The following is a 15,552-nucleotide window of genomic DNA, read 5'->3' on the forward strand; positions in this document are numbered from 1 at the left end:
ATGCATGCTCTGAAAATGCAAGCACAAGGGTCCCAGCAGGCATACACTCCCCTCTGCAAGCGAGCAACTTATCTATCTCCCATGTGTAACACATTCATCTAAATATATCAAACGACTGAAAACATAATTTGTTTTATCTCTGGACTGTAAGACAACCAATACAATAATTTCCATGAGCTGAAATACTTCCTTGTGAAAAACAATACCACTGGGGTATTATCAGGATTCCTAATATTAATTTTCACACAATGCCAGAAAAATATCAGAGTATATAGGTATGTCTATTGTCACTGTATCTGCACAAAGCTGATACTTAATGACATAGAACTACTTGCTGTTCCTTCTATAGAGGACTATTAATAAACACCTATTTTACATAACTTTTCAAGTGTATTTGTCTCTAATTTTCCACTCTTCCTCACTTGCAGGAAAACAATCAAAACTGAAATGAGGTATTTTGTCTCACTGCTTCTCAGTGAAAGCATCTTATAAAGTAAAACATCACAGTATGGTTTATTTTTATTCATAAAAATGTTCAATCCAGTTCAGAAGAGTCTTAAAAGAGTTAAGAATGACATTTAGTTCCAGTCCTACTATTGAAAATATATGAGGCAATTTTTTCTACCTAGGCTGCAAGGTAGAAGGAAGTTTCTGAGAAAGGATTTTGATCTGCAAGCAGGTTTTTGGTGGAAAAGGACAGGAGAGGTTCCAGGTAAAGCAGAGCTCTAGACAAATTAGTGACTGTCAAACTCTAGCACAAAGCAAATGTCTACAATGAGATGTCCCCACAGCTCCGAGTGCTGACCTTGGAAACTCAGATTTAGATTTAACTGTATTTCCAGAGGGTCCTCATAACCCAGCTCACCTGCTGTGTCATAGATCTATGATTGAAAATGAGGTAAGTGCTGCCCATTTCACATATTTTTGAGAATAAATGACATTAATAATTATATAATATACATAAGAAATAGGAAACACATAGGAGCATTTGCACTAAGGAAGAAAAGAATGGTCCAAAGCTTCAAAAGTAAGGAGAGAGAAGGTTTTGCAGAGACAGCTGCAAGGATTGGAACTTCTATGCATTTAGTGAGTACTATCATGATTTCTTCTATGTGCAGAAAAATGGGGATGATCATAACTACATGCTTTTCCTGGAGCTGACAAGCTAAGCAGAATAGGTCTCTGTACAGTTCTATCATTTTTACAGCACTTGCTGTTACAAAGGTGTCACAAAGAACAGGCTTTGGCATTGAGAATTGGAAAGGGAACGGATATTCTTCTGCCAGAGTACATCTCTCTTTTTCATTTCCCTCAAAAGATACCTGTAATCTGAGGAAAGCATGCCTGTGTGCACACACACTGTGTGTATATATATATATGTAAGTGCATGTATATACATAGCCTGCAGAACAAATACCTTCAGTGAGTTATATTTGTTTATACACATCTGTATTTCAGATTTTACCTTTTTGTACCTTTAGAGAAGGAATCCAGAAAAGTCCCTTTGCCTCCTGGTGATATTGTTTTATGAAGGATCCAAAGCAAGACACAAATGCTGCTGTCAATAAGATGTTACCACATAAAAATTTTCTTCTGTGCTTTGAGGTTTTCAATGGACTGTCTCCAACAGGTTTTTGGACTGCAAAGCAAAATTAGAAAATGTTATCTCTTGAGCACCATGGAAGTGACAGAATGTTTAATCTCTGTGTTATTAACCAGAAGCACACAAAAGTACAACAGGAGAAGAACTCCATCCACAAGAGATACGCTTCCAAAGACTGCAAAGGCTGGAAACAATCCAGAATTTCTGGCGGTGACTTGAAACCTTTGAAGCTGTAAACAATAGGACAGAACACTTTGTCAAATGTTCTGTCTACTGATTTTTTCAGTAATTGGTGCTTTTGTCTAGATCAGATACAGCATGGTGGACACACTTCAATATTGGCAGCATCTGGTGTCCTACTGCCAGTGCAAGCATTTCCAGCAACATTCAGAAAATCTAAGGAAACAAGAATATTAGAAGACAAAAGAAGAAGAAGAAGAAGCTGTTTCAACCTCAATAAAGATGTCACCTCTATTTTTTTTTCACGCTTTTTTCCAAGGGGAGGAGAAAGGCAGCAGAGTTGGTATCCCTGCCAGTGGCAGGGGGTTTAGAACTTAGATGGTTCTTCAGGGTCCTTTCAAACCCAAAATTCTGTGAAGACCTGCAAGGTTTTTTGCACTTATTTATCTTTCTTCTTTTACCTACTACCTTACATCTTACTCAGCTAAAGCTGCAATGATTTGGAATTTTGACAGGAGAAAAGATGAGGGTGGCCAAACATACAGGCTGCCCAGAGAGGCTGTGGAATATCCATGGTCCTGGACAACCTGGTCTAACCAATCCTGTTTGATCAATGAGGATGGACTAGAACATCTCAGAAGGTTCCCTCCAGCTGCAATGATTCTGTCAAAGTTTAACTCTAGAACAACTTTATGAATTATTTTTTTGTTGCTGTTTTTTTTCCTACAGAGAGTCCTGGTTTCCCTTGTTCTTTCGCAGAGCTCATTTTTAACCTGGGATATTTAGAATGAATAGTCAGGAGTGGCCTCAGATCTTGATGATTTATTGCAAGCAGATATGTGGAAAGCTGTTATTTTATTCCAGTTATGTGTTAAGGACAGCACACCATCTAGCTGAAATTTAAGCTGGTTACTAAAACATTTCAGAAAATTAAAGCATCTTCTTTAAAGATAATGAACACTTAAGATATGGATCCTCTCTTTTCAGTCATGATTTGTGACATGGCATAAACCCCAAACTAGCAGTTTTGGCACATTATGCTTTGATTGTTCTGTGTGTACAATTCCCAGTAAAGGAATGAACGTATGCATAAATGCATGCTCAAATAACTTTGGCACAGAGAGGAAGGTGAAAAGTGATCACTCGTTAGAGTCATCTTCAAATGGATAAAAATCTAGGTGTAAGATAGGAATAAAGTGTCATAACCTTTCCTCTTTGTACAGTTTGAAATGCTGCAGATAAAATAGTTTCATAGTTTGTTTGCTTGCATTAGGGAAACCCCAGGAAATCATTCTCCAGTGAGTGAAGCAGAGAAAAGACCAGGATGAGAGAAGGAAAACACCTCAGAATTACTTATAAGGACAGCCATTTACACTCTGCCATACAGACAATTGTTTTTCAGAGCAATGATAGTAAGCAAATAATATTTTTCCAGTCCTTTACATGATGTAATCTAAATCAATGAAAAATCTCTGAATGGAAAATATCCTCTATGTAATTTGATACTAAATGTTTTTTTTTTTTCTGGTGCCATCTGCTTAAGAGCTTAAAAGAAAACTTTTAAATGTGGTCATTTTTGAAAGCTGCACAGATTATAAAATCAATCTCAAATAACAACTGACTCTCATTTAAAAAAATAATTTTGTATGTGTAAAAGACCAAAGCAATAAAATAATTGTTAAATTTTATATTCATGAAGCATTTTCCACTTACATTTTCCAGAAAAATCAGAATTACTTACTGAAATAGGTAAACATTCAATCCTAGGATGACAGACACTGAATTCAATGATAACAGAAGACTCAAAGTCTTTTGTTATGAAAGAGGAATATAGAAGACCCACTAAGAAAGTAGAAGTATCTTTAATAAAAGTATGCTGCTTAAAAGAGCTAGCATGTTTATGTTTCACAGTATAAATACAGGAATTTGGGGTGTGAAGGCCTCCTAAACCCCAGTTCCATCCATAAGAGATGCCCAACGACTGACAAGTAAAGGATCATTCCTGTTAAAATTTCTAACAGCAACGTTTGCAATGTAGCAGTTTTGCTTTGAAGCATTTTAGACATCCATTTTTGCCTAGAGAAGTCATTGGATTTTTCTTTAAATCATTAACTGAGGGCAACAAGACAATAAATCCTTTCATTTACAAGAGGGCTTTTTGATTTATCCATTCTCTCTTCTTGTCACTGATGGGTAAGTCATAAACAATAAAGAGCACCCACCTCATTCTCCAAAATAGCTTTGAAATTTGAAGATTTGCTAAACATAGAATGATTGTCTATTTAAATCTTCAGTAATTTTACCATACCAGCCAAGCACCATAAATCACTAGTGACATTGGCTAACAAGGGTTTAAGAGTTGGAACATGCAGTGTAATAAATTTCCAGACAGTTAAAAATCACTATAATTTTATTCTAATGCATTATAGATTGCCTGTAATGTCATCCTGGCTGGGGTGACCCATTTCTAATTTTGAACAGCTGTTCAGCTCGGGAGTTAGTTAATGATTAAATATAAATTGCCTGATTTATTAGTCTGAATGGCTGAGCTTCCAGGTCAATGCTATATAGACAAAATCATCAGTCTTGATGCTTTTCAGAAGTTAACTGTCTCCTGTTCTAGTCAAAAAGAATTTATTCTCAGAGGAAAAGACTTGACATTCTCAATTAATCCTTTCCAATATTTTCCCCCTTAACTTACACAATAAGATCACTAATAAAACCTCAAATTTTGGAGATAAACTTCCTTTAATTATGTGTAAATCTTCAAGAGCTGGAGACCAACTATGGGCTAAGGCTCCTGACTTGCATAGAGATTCCAAAAGCTTTGGAGGGCTGCAAGGCCAGGCTAGTAGGGACCATCTCAGGTGTCTTGGGGCAAACAAAAGTTTTCATATGCAGATAGTAACATCAGCTTCACTGCTTTTCTATCAGAGGAAAGATTATTTACATATTTTACATTTCTAGCATAGTAATTTTAGAATTAGAGAAAATATATATATATTCTGTTTTAATTGCATTGGGGTTTTTTGATTAGTTTTATGCTCATACAATATTTTTTTCCAAACTGATTTAATATTGATTGCTAGCCTCTGCTGAGATATTTGCAGAAACAAAAGTATCCACACTTTGACCTTAGACAGAAAGGTCGCAGGGATTTTAAGAAATCCAACTTAAAATATTTATTCAGACTGCCTTGGGAGCTCATGTCATAGTGTAAATATTTCTTGTACCTTCTATTTCCTGTCATATACACTTATTTGTCAAAAAAGGAGCTGCTAAAATTCCAGATGATGAATTGAGACAGAAAATTTCTGTAAAGACCTAGGAGAGGCTGCTCAGCAATGCTGTAGCTGACTCCAATGGTTCTGTTAAGTAGGCATGCGGTAGCTTTAATGATGTTTGTCTGCAAATAAAGCTAATAATCACACTGAAATATATATAATTTTAACATAAATACATTTCATTCTTATTTAAAAATTATTAGTTTCTGTAAAAAACCAAAAGCAAATAGCAAATATCTGACGGGTGCCTTCCACTTATTTGCAATCTAAAGTGCAACAAGGGCAGATGCAGGGCGGCTCCATCCTGACCTAGAGAATTATTCAGTCTTTCTGCTCATTAACCAGAGGCTGCCCAGGCTGTCACAATGTGTTCACAGTTATGTATAAATGTGGTGACTTCGTTATTGAGATTTCTCTCTAGCAATCTTGCCAATATCAGTTTCTCAGCAATACTTGATTTTTAGGAAATACAATTGTGGTGCAGCACGTTTTATTTCATGCCATTTTATTGAGAGTTTATTTGTGGTTTGGGGTTGTTAGGTTGGCTCTTGTTTTTTAGGTTAAAGGATTTCTAATAATTGTCATCTTGTCACCTTCATCCTCCCCTGTGCTCCCTCCACCTATTTTCCCCACACGATCTTCAAGTGTTCAGGCCTAGCCTCCTGTTCAACAAAAAAAATTTCAACAATTAAAAAACTCACACTGAGATGAACATTCATGCAAAATCTTTTTAGATGGGTCACTTAGCCAACCTGTTGGCTAGCCCAGTAATTTTGTTTATTCTGTTTACATCATCTTGACATAGGACTGTTTCTCCAACTGCTTTCTCCAGTGAAGATGTGAGCTTATGCAGGAAAGGGATGGGTAAATAGCATAGCTAAGATTTGTTGTTTGGAGGTTTTGTTTGTTTTTTAAAAGTATCATTATTTTTATATCAAATAATATATTTTAATGACAATAATTGTAAGCAGTAGCTTTAACTTTGAGGGACAAAAACTTCAGAGGAAATGTTTTGCTAAATTCTGTGTTTTATCCTACAGCTCCTTGAACACCGTAAGTACATTAACTAACAATTTAAACAAAAACAAAATGCAAGACAGAATTATTATTTTCATTTTGCATATGAGCAAATATGCAGAGCCTGGAGACACAAAAACATTCAGTAATTTGCTCATGGGCAGATTTTCTGCATTCTGATCTGCACCTTCAACCACACTTCTCTGCACTCTGCTCAGAAGGCAGCAACATCCCTGGCTTTGCGTTCAGGGTCTCACACTGCATGCTGGCCTCAAAACAAGTTGCCTCAAACCAATTTCTTTCTCTAGAGTAACATACAGAGCTAAGTGACTTCCACTCGAGGGCAAAATTTTCCTATGTGGGGTTTAATGAAAGAACAGCAGCAGGAGCAAGTTGTGCATAACTCTACAAAAGCTGGTTTTTACCATTTTCTTGCAGGATCAGAGATTTGGATCTCTTCTGTCAAGTTTGAGGCTTGAATTGGTGGTGTGCAACCAGGAAATTTATTATAAATTTAAAATAAGAAAATTATTGGCAAAGGGGAAAATGCATCTTATAGATTAATAAAGAAGGTTGATTTGATTTCTTTAGGGATAATGAGGCAGCCAATACACCTCTTATGGTGATGAATCTTAAATTGAGAGACTAATGAGGGCTTATACTCAATAAGTACTCAATAAGGGCATCTAACAGAGATGGGCTATAAGTAAAATTTCACCAATCTAGTATTCAAGGCATAAGAAGAACAAACACAGTAACAGTTCTCTGACCTTTTTCGGGAGAGACTGATTTCTAGACACCTCAAGTTTGCCTGCATGATAACGCAGAGCTGACTATAGCTCGAGTACACTCATCCATCAAAGGCTCAGGCAGTAAAGATGAGAGAGTGAGACAAACAGTAAGCAGTGCCTCAGTATCTGTGGGATTTGCTTTTTTGATACATAATAGTCTCCTTTATCACAGCAGTTCTTATCCTATGACTTCTGAATAGGAAAGTTGTCACTACAAAAACACACCATTCCCTTTTGTCATCTTTTCATAGCATGCAACATAAATAAAGCCTTGCAACAGCAGAATCACATATTGCATTTTATACCCCAGCACCCTAAATTCCATGGGATAAGCCATGTATTTTAAATACACTTGTTTTTGAGGAGCTGATGCCAGGAAACTGTGCTCCACAAATCACAGCAGAGAGCCATTACTCCCCATAGCAAGCCTGCTGGACTGTGCCCTTGTATAACCCTTGTCAGGCACAGAGTATATTTTAAGTGCTCTCATATAACAATGATTGTTGATAATGATAAATAATATAAATTGCATCACTTCTGCAAAAAGGATCAGCTTGCCCCAACTTTTTAACCTCAGCACTACTAAACTTCTCTTTTTTTTTTTCTTGCATAGTATAGGAATACTTATTGAGAAATATATATGAATGTAAAAATTGTAATTTTCACAAATATTTTTAGCAGATAACTCGCCTCATGAAGGATGGAAATCTGATTTATTTCCACTCAAAATACTTCTAAAATAATTTTGCTTGTGAAGAAGCAATGCTTTTACATATTTCCTAACTACTTTTTCATTCAATTTACTGCAATCAATTTATATAGCAATGGTTGGACTTGATGGTATATTAAAAATTTAACATACAAGAAAGGATTCATAACCATCATCCTCCAGAGAATGTTTTTTAATCGTCTTCAGAACACTGAAAATGTTTGAATTACATCCTGTATTTCTATTAGTACCAGCCTGATTGTATTTACCATCAAAAAAGATTACTGTAACAATATTTATTACAATGCTGCCCACAGACCATAAAATAATTTTGGTCAGCAATTACCTTTAAGATCATTGAGTCCAACTGTTAAGCCAGCACTACCAAGCCCACCACTAAACCACGTCCCTAAATGCCACACCCCCACATCTTTGAAATACCTCCAGGGATGGTGACTCCACCCGGCAACCCTTTTGGTGAAGAAATTTTTCCTAATATGCAATCTAATAATTTTCTGACACAACCTGAGGCCATTTTCTCTTGTCCTTGTTGCTTGGGAGGAGAGAGCCTGTCCAGTTCACTCTGCAGAGCCTCCCTACCCTCCAGCAGATCAATACTCCTGCCCCGCTTGGTGCTGTCTGCGGATTGCGGGGGCAGTCGATCCCCTCATCATTTCTCATTTAAAGATGTACTCTGGAGCCCATGAAAAGTGAAAGGAGGTCAGTCCAACTGTGCTGCCTCGACTGAAGGTGTGTTATTGATTACTAACAGCTGCACTGGTTATCATTGCTGAGAATTGCTGGCCACAAAACCTTCCATATGAAAAATATGGAACAACTCTCCTTCCCCCTCTCTCCTTGCCAACAGAAAGAAGCTGAATTATGACTCAGGGAGCACAGAATACCTGTGAATGCTGAAGCAGAGATCACTAGCATCTGATGCTCTGCCTCCAAGTTTATTCTTTGGAAAATTGATAGAGGGAGATGGAAGAGGCAAATAAATGACTGAGAGGGAAAAGGGCAAGAAATGAACTGAAGAATAGGGAGCAATCCCCTATCCTGACTGGATACAGTCAGCTGATAGCCCAGAGAGACAGGTACAGAAAAATGTCCATATATAGAGAGTGACCTTCCTTTATCATGAGAAGAATTGTTGTTTTTATGGACACAGCTCTGAGCTGTTTACTCACACAGCTCAGATAAGCACTAAGAGCTTTCTACAGACTGATGGGCTACACGGGGTTATCAGCCCCTAAGGTAAGTAAAATCTAAGTACCTGTTGCTAAGAAGTGTCTGCATGGTTCGTTTTTCTTTTCCCAGAATAAAACACAAGTTTGCCTTCCCTTTATATTAATTTCACAGACTTTCTTACACAGTGAATCTTACCTTTAAAAAGCCTGACATGGACCAGCTGGAACAGGTTGCATAGGCCAACATTACAAAATACTGAATAAAGAACTAAATCAAGCAGATCAAGAAGTACCATGGTTAGAAAAATGCAACTGCTGAAACTTTGCTAGATGCAAAACTCTCTAGAAAAGACAAAGAAAACTGCAGAATATGTCTACAGCATTTTATTCAAACTCTAAAGATGGATGACAGTAAAATGTCAATGTTTCATGCTGAATTTGCACCTTTTCATCAGCTAATTCTGGTTAATGGCACTGCTGTACATGACAGTCATCCCCATGAGCAGCGTGTTGCACACTATATCCTTCAGCATATGGATTAATGCAAGTTTCCGGCTGAGGAAGCCGAGCTGATTTTAAATGTAACATTCAACAGTGCAGTTCAGGATCATTCAACAGGGATGAAAATCTGCAGAGAAATTTATTCACTGTTGACCATGTTGTACATGTTTAGGTGGACAAAAAGGATGAGCCCAGAGAGCAAAGACAGGAAGGGATCCTGTACTCACCAGTCTGCGGACTTCATTCCATCTACTGAACTTTTCTAAGGAACTCAGCTTCTCACCATCCTCTAACATTTCACAGGTAGGAAACCAGGCACTAACCACCACAGCAACTGTATCTCTCAGCCATACAGTTTCCTGTAGGTGAAACTTCTTGAATTAACATTTTATAAAGTGGGTGTCTCATTCACAACTTGTCATAGTTCTGGAAAAAAATTTCCTTTTAAGCTTCATAGATGGTTTGAAGTTCTGGTGCCTGCTAACTTGCAATTTATTTTATTTTTTTTCCTTCTAGTTTCCAGTCCTGAGGAAGCTGTCAGTGTCTCTGACATGTGTCTTATGCACTACTTATAGACATTTTGATAATTTCCAGTCAGCCATACAGCTGATAAAATTAGACATGTAATTAAGACTAGGTTACTTCAATCACTTTCAAATATTTTCTTTAAATAACATTTTAACATTTTCTCTCCATTAACAAGACATTATATGGTTTGAGTACAATAGATAGAGAAATCATTATTAGTGCATGTGCATAGAAGCTGTTTGGATATAGCATATATAAGCAGTTTGTGGAATTCAGTGACTTCAATCACTTCACAAATGGAAAAAGGATGACACATTAGATAAGAATCCTATACCTATCCGGAATTTGCAAGACATTAGAATGAACAATATTTTTCACTGGTCTGTGCAAAGGATTGCACTGTAACTGAAGCTTTTGAAGTGAAGTGGTTGGAGGCTATAGTAGAGCACCTAAAAACAGTGACTGTACATTCTTCTGAAAGATTAATTTTATTTTTTCTAACAATCCTCAGTAAGGAAATGGTAGATAAAGACATGAATTATGTAAGTGTATACAATTTTTAAAGGTTTTTCATATAATAAAACTGAACCCCTTGGCATTTTCAAGTTTCTGGACTAAGTCACAACTCAGTTACAAGAAACAAGTCAAACCCAAGTTTTCCTGAGTGACATGTGCTGGAGTTTTACTAACACTCATTTAAATGTTACAAATACATCTTAGCATATATAGTATACACACTGCATAGACAGGTATTTTCTTTTTATTCTTCAGATTAAATTAATCTTGTAAAATATTACTGGATGAACTAAATTTCTGCTTACTTCTGGAATCATAAAATGGTATAGCTAGAAGGATCTTTGGGGGTAATCCACTCCTACTCTCAACTCAATATAGGACTGACTTCAAAGTTGTCTTTTAATTCTTCATGATCAGCCCCAATGTCTTTCTTCCCTAAGATACTAATAAACCAAGAGTAATCAAGAACTATTCATAGAAAGTTCAAATATGTATTATTTTGCATTTGTCAACAGTGAATTTGACCAACTGTAGAGTTATCCATTCAACAACCTCATGAGCTCTGGAGCTTATTATTGTTATGAGTAATACCTGCTAGAGAATTAAAAATTAAAGCTGCTGTTCCTTAGAACAGCTCATCAGGTGGATCAGCTGGGGTATGAAAATAATAGTTTTAATGAGATCCTCCCACCATGTAAAGAGAATCCTGGCTGAATATGCAGTATGGATTTTAAAAAGTATGGATTTTAAAAAGTAAAAACATGCATAGTAAATGACAGCATGACAAGTCTTGGCCTAACACAGGAAACAAATGCAAAGACAAATGCAGAGGAATTGCAACTTTGCCTGTAGTGCAGAATTCCTCCTGTTAGGAAATAAACATAGCTGAGAGAAAGACTGCTGCTAACAACCCTCAGAAAAAATGCATGAGGAGAGGAAAGGGGAAGTAAATAAATGTAAAAAAAATGATGATTTGGATTTGGAGGCTGATTGAATGCAAGGTCACCTAAACCAGGAAGAGGTTATTTGAGATACTGTCAAGCAAGGAACAGAGATGTATTGGTGCTTTTTTCAGAGGAGCAGATTAAAACAATAACAGATTCCATGAGTTTCAGGGGTGACTGCTGTATATTGAAAAATTAAAAAAAAAAAAACAAAACAAAAAAACCAACCAAAAAACCCCAAAAAACCCCAGCTTCCTAAAACAACACTAAAAGGCTATTTTTGTCCAAAAGTGCTTGTACTTAATAGACATACCTCAGTAGAGATGTGTGAAATAAAAAACCATGATACTTCCATAAAGATGTCTTTTAGTGCAGATACAAGCTTCATTAGGGCAAATTTTGATATAAATGGCAACTCCAAGGTCGTAAGGCTAAGGCTGATACACATGGAAGAAAAATACCTGCTGTAGCAGCTGCCAGGATTTTTGGGGTGGAGGTCAGAGGGGTCAGAAGGGAAAGTGAGATGGTAAAAGCTATCTTTGTTTATCCATTAAAACTGCATGTCCTTCAGAACAAGAAAAAAATTGGATATTAAAATAGCAGGAAGAAAATCAGGAAATTCCTGAAATAAAGAATTAAGTTCTAAAATACCATAACTCACAGGCTTCCAAGACTTTCCATAAAAGTGGATGTTTGTCATTCCTTTAAAATGCTAATTCCAGAGAAAACTGTGAGAATAAATGCCACATTACAGATTTGTTCAGCCTTCGTTTGTTGCTTGATATCTTAAACTGTGAGGTTACAGATCTAAATGTTACAACAAAAAAAGTCCTAAGCCAAGTCAAAGTCTTTTAAACCTAATTAATGTCATAGTTTTCTAAGCAATTGAAGATTTCTTTGCTAAATAAGGTTGATAAGCTTGCAGCAGAAATTCCTTCCACTCACCATCTCCCAAGATACCATAAGACATCTTTGTATCAAGAGTGCTTTGTGCAGCAGTTGCTCCATTAAATGCATACTTAAACAACAAATAATCCCTCTCAGAAGTTCAATAGGTACTTGATGACAAGTGCTGTCTTCAATTACATCATTAACTCAAAAGACACTTGTCAGTAAAAGACTAACCAGAGTTTCCTCTTGTATGTGTATGCGTGCACACATGTGTACCTGTGTTTGTGGGTCTTTCAAAAAAATCAGAGGATATTTGATGCTGTTTTTATTGCATGTTTAATGACAAAAGTTAACACAAACGAGCATGAGCTTCTAAAGCCCTTTCTGGAGGTTATTGCTGTACTGCAGAAGGTCATTACAGGTATAAAAACTTGGCATATATTCCTTGTAAAACTCACAGTCAGTTACTTCTATCAAGCACCATTTCAGTTGTTAGTCTATGGGTTATAATGTGCCTTGATGGCTTCGAGGAAATTCAGTCATTTTGGGTTAACAGCTTCATGTGCTGCCACCCAAACTGCAGAATGTTCTTCAGTACATTTTTGGGGATAATAGTAATAATCCCTATATGAGACCGTGCCTTTAATATTTAAACTAGATAGTAATAAAATCAATACAAATAAAACATGTTAAAATAAATAAATCAAAGAAATTAAATGGGCTCAAGGAGTTAGAGAATTATTAACCTAGCAGTACTTACAAGAAGCTTTTTCCTGCTGACTTATAGTTTTCCTGTAGCTGCTGCTAATTCAGTGTTAGCCTGAGCCAGCACACAACATTTTGGTTCTCTCTCACAATACACCTTGAAAAAGACATAGTGCATTGGTACATTACAGAGGAAATTCGTCTCACTTTATTACAAAAATTACAAATTACTCCTGATGAAAGACTTATGATTATCCTAGTTGTCCTTCATTACAAATCTTTGCTTTAGACCCATCTTTCTACACAACAGTGAGTCAGGCAAAGATTTCTCTCATTACCAACTACAGCAGATTTTATGATAGACTATAGAAGGATATCTTAAGCAGAACTGAATGCAATCGTAGTGGGTCCACTTTCCTACTAGAATTAATTTATATGTATCACTATCATGATTTTAGAATACAGCTGGAAATCAGACAGGCACTACACTTGGGTAGATTTCATCTACAATTGATAAGTTTTTTACTATTCTGTAACTAAATGATCATGCTATAATGCTAGGATGAATGGAGCAATCTTGCTGCCAGGTGCTCCAGGGAATCACAAGTGATAAGCCCTGTCTTATACTCCAGACAGCCAGACCCACGATGGATGTTTCAAGTGAAACGTGTACATCTGGAGAACATTTCCCAACTGTTGCATTATAATGACAATTGAAAAGCCCTGGACAGCTACATCTTTTTTACCTCTTCCTACTAAGAATAAATACATGCCAAATACTGAATACTTACCACTTTATCTCTGGTGGTTTATACATGCCCCCTAGAACACTGAGCTGAGCCTACTAAAATAATTAAAAATTCATTAACTGAAATTCCCCCATCAGGGCCAGTCCAAGAACTGATATATACATACTTCACTGAATTTTACTATATTGATGGCCCAGGCACAGAGACCAGCTGCTGCAAAGGATTTTGTAGGAACATAATTTGGGTTGAAGTCTGGATCCTTCAAGTAATGTTTCTTGGCGACCTTCAGACAGTTCTGAGAAATATGCTCCTTATCATGGTCGATTATATCTCACAAAGAGTCATCAGCATGTGAGAAGTTCCTGTGTATATAATGTTCAATTTTTTGAGAAGAAAAAGCTAAATCCTACTTTCATCTCAAAGGTAAAACTGGATTCCTGCACTAGCTAATTGGTTTAGAAATGTTATTCAGTAAAGAGCAAAAATATTTCCCCCAAAACACAGAAGTATTCACTGTCACAAGCACTATTTGTGATTTATGTCTTGCTTGAGATATTAGGGGAAGATAGGATAAATATAATGAAATGCTCTCCCTTTCATTTTCTCCTGGTTCTGCATTCAATAAATCCCAGTGGTGCTCAGGCTGGCTTGAGTTTGTCACCAAAGGTACACAGAAAAGAGAGATGCAGGGTTATATCTTCTCCCCCTAAATTCAAGCTGTAAGAAAACGAAGTTACGGTTTTCTTTCTTTTTCTCTGACTCCCTTTTTAACTATTCTTTTCTTCTTTCATCTCAGATATTATCTGATGTCCCTTTGATAATCACCTTTGTGGCTTTCCCAGGTTCCATCCTTGGGCCCTTTCCCTTTATATGGCAGGATGTTGGTTTTGGCTGGGGTAAAGTTAATTTTCTTCATGATGCCTGATATGGGGCTGTGTTTTGGATTTGTGCTGAGCACAGGGTTGATAACACAGAGATGTTTTTGTTATTCCTAGCAGGGCTTACACAGAGCCAAGGTCTCTTCTGGTTTTTGGACTGCTGTGCTGGTGAGGCTGGGGCTGCATGAGAGGCTGTGAGGAGACACAGCCAGAAGAGTTTCATGGCAGTGACACAGACAGTGGGATCAAGCTCACCGTCAGCAAATCGGCAGATGGTACCAAAGTGAGCAGTGTGACTGACATGCCTGGGGTTGGGGTGTTATCTCATAATGCAGGACAGGAGAGCAGGAAAGGTGTTTGTACAAAAAAGCTGGGGGATATTAGGGCACTCTGTTACTGCTGAGGAGTTGCTGAACACAGGGAGGAACTCTGCAGCCTATGCCATTGCCGGAGGTAAGCTGCCAGCCTTTCGTGATCTGGGTTCAAATGCAAATGCTGGAGCTAAACAAGACTTTTTGCTAAGATTTTGAGACCCATGAACTTTTTTACCCTCACTCCCCCTTCTTCCCCTTCAAAGGGCTTTCTTTCAGATAATTAGAAGAAATACCAAGAAGGCAGTGACTGGTAGTTTTGCACTGGAGCTTTCCCTAAATAGTAAAATATTCACTCCAGTTTTGATGTATAGGAAAACATATAAAATTTGTCAAACCAGCCTCTGTCATTTGCCAAATTTGTCTTCTTTTTATTCCTCAAGTCTGAAATCACAGGTCAAAACAAGGGAGGGAATGGGAGAAATGGAAATATACTGTATGAAAACACTGTACTTACTTAATTTCAGGTTTGGAAATTAAACAATCATCAGTTCAAACAGCTTTGTCAAGTCACTTATTTTGGCTTAACAGTGGCTTAGATCAGTGACTTTACATCAGTTAGCATCAATCCTACATGCAATCTGACTGCCTCCACAACTTTCTGCAACAATTTAATTGTCTGTTTAAAAGCAGATTATTATTTCATTGGTGGAAATTTATCTGGGAGAGTAAACCTGGGGGGCATTCTGTATCAT

General features: G+C 37.0%; 1 protein-coding gene across 1 annotated transcript in view; it reads right to left on the reverse strand.

Moving 5' to 3' along the window:
- The window catches only part of LOC102108981 (dynein axonemal heavy chain 11), a 75,298-nt gene that overhangs the window by 13,870 nt on the left and 45,876 nt on the right, over nt 1–15,552 (reverse strand). Inside the window, 2 exon segments of the mRNA XM_088054355.1 lie at nt 9,258–9,343; nt 9,503–9,649. Coding sequence (XP_087910481.1) covers nt 9,258–9,343; nt 9,503–9,649 — 233 coding nt within the window.

This window comes from Pseudopodoces humilis, chromosome 1 (genome assembly GCF_049639895.1).
Source record: "Pseudopodoces humilis isolate 2021_Gansu_Grassland_sample_001 chromosome 1, ASM4963989v1, whole genome shotgun sequence".
Classification (NCBI taxonomy): domain Eukaryota; kingdom Metazoa; phylum Chordata; class Aves; order Passeriformes; family Paridae; genus Pseudopodoces; species Pseudopodoces humilis.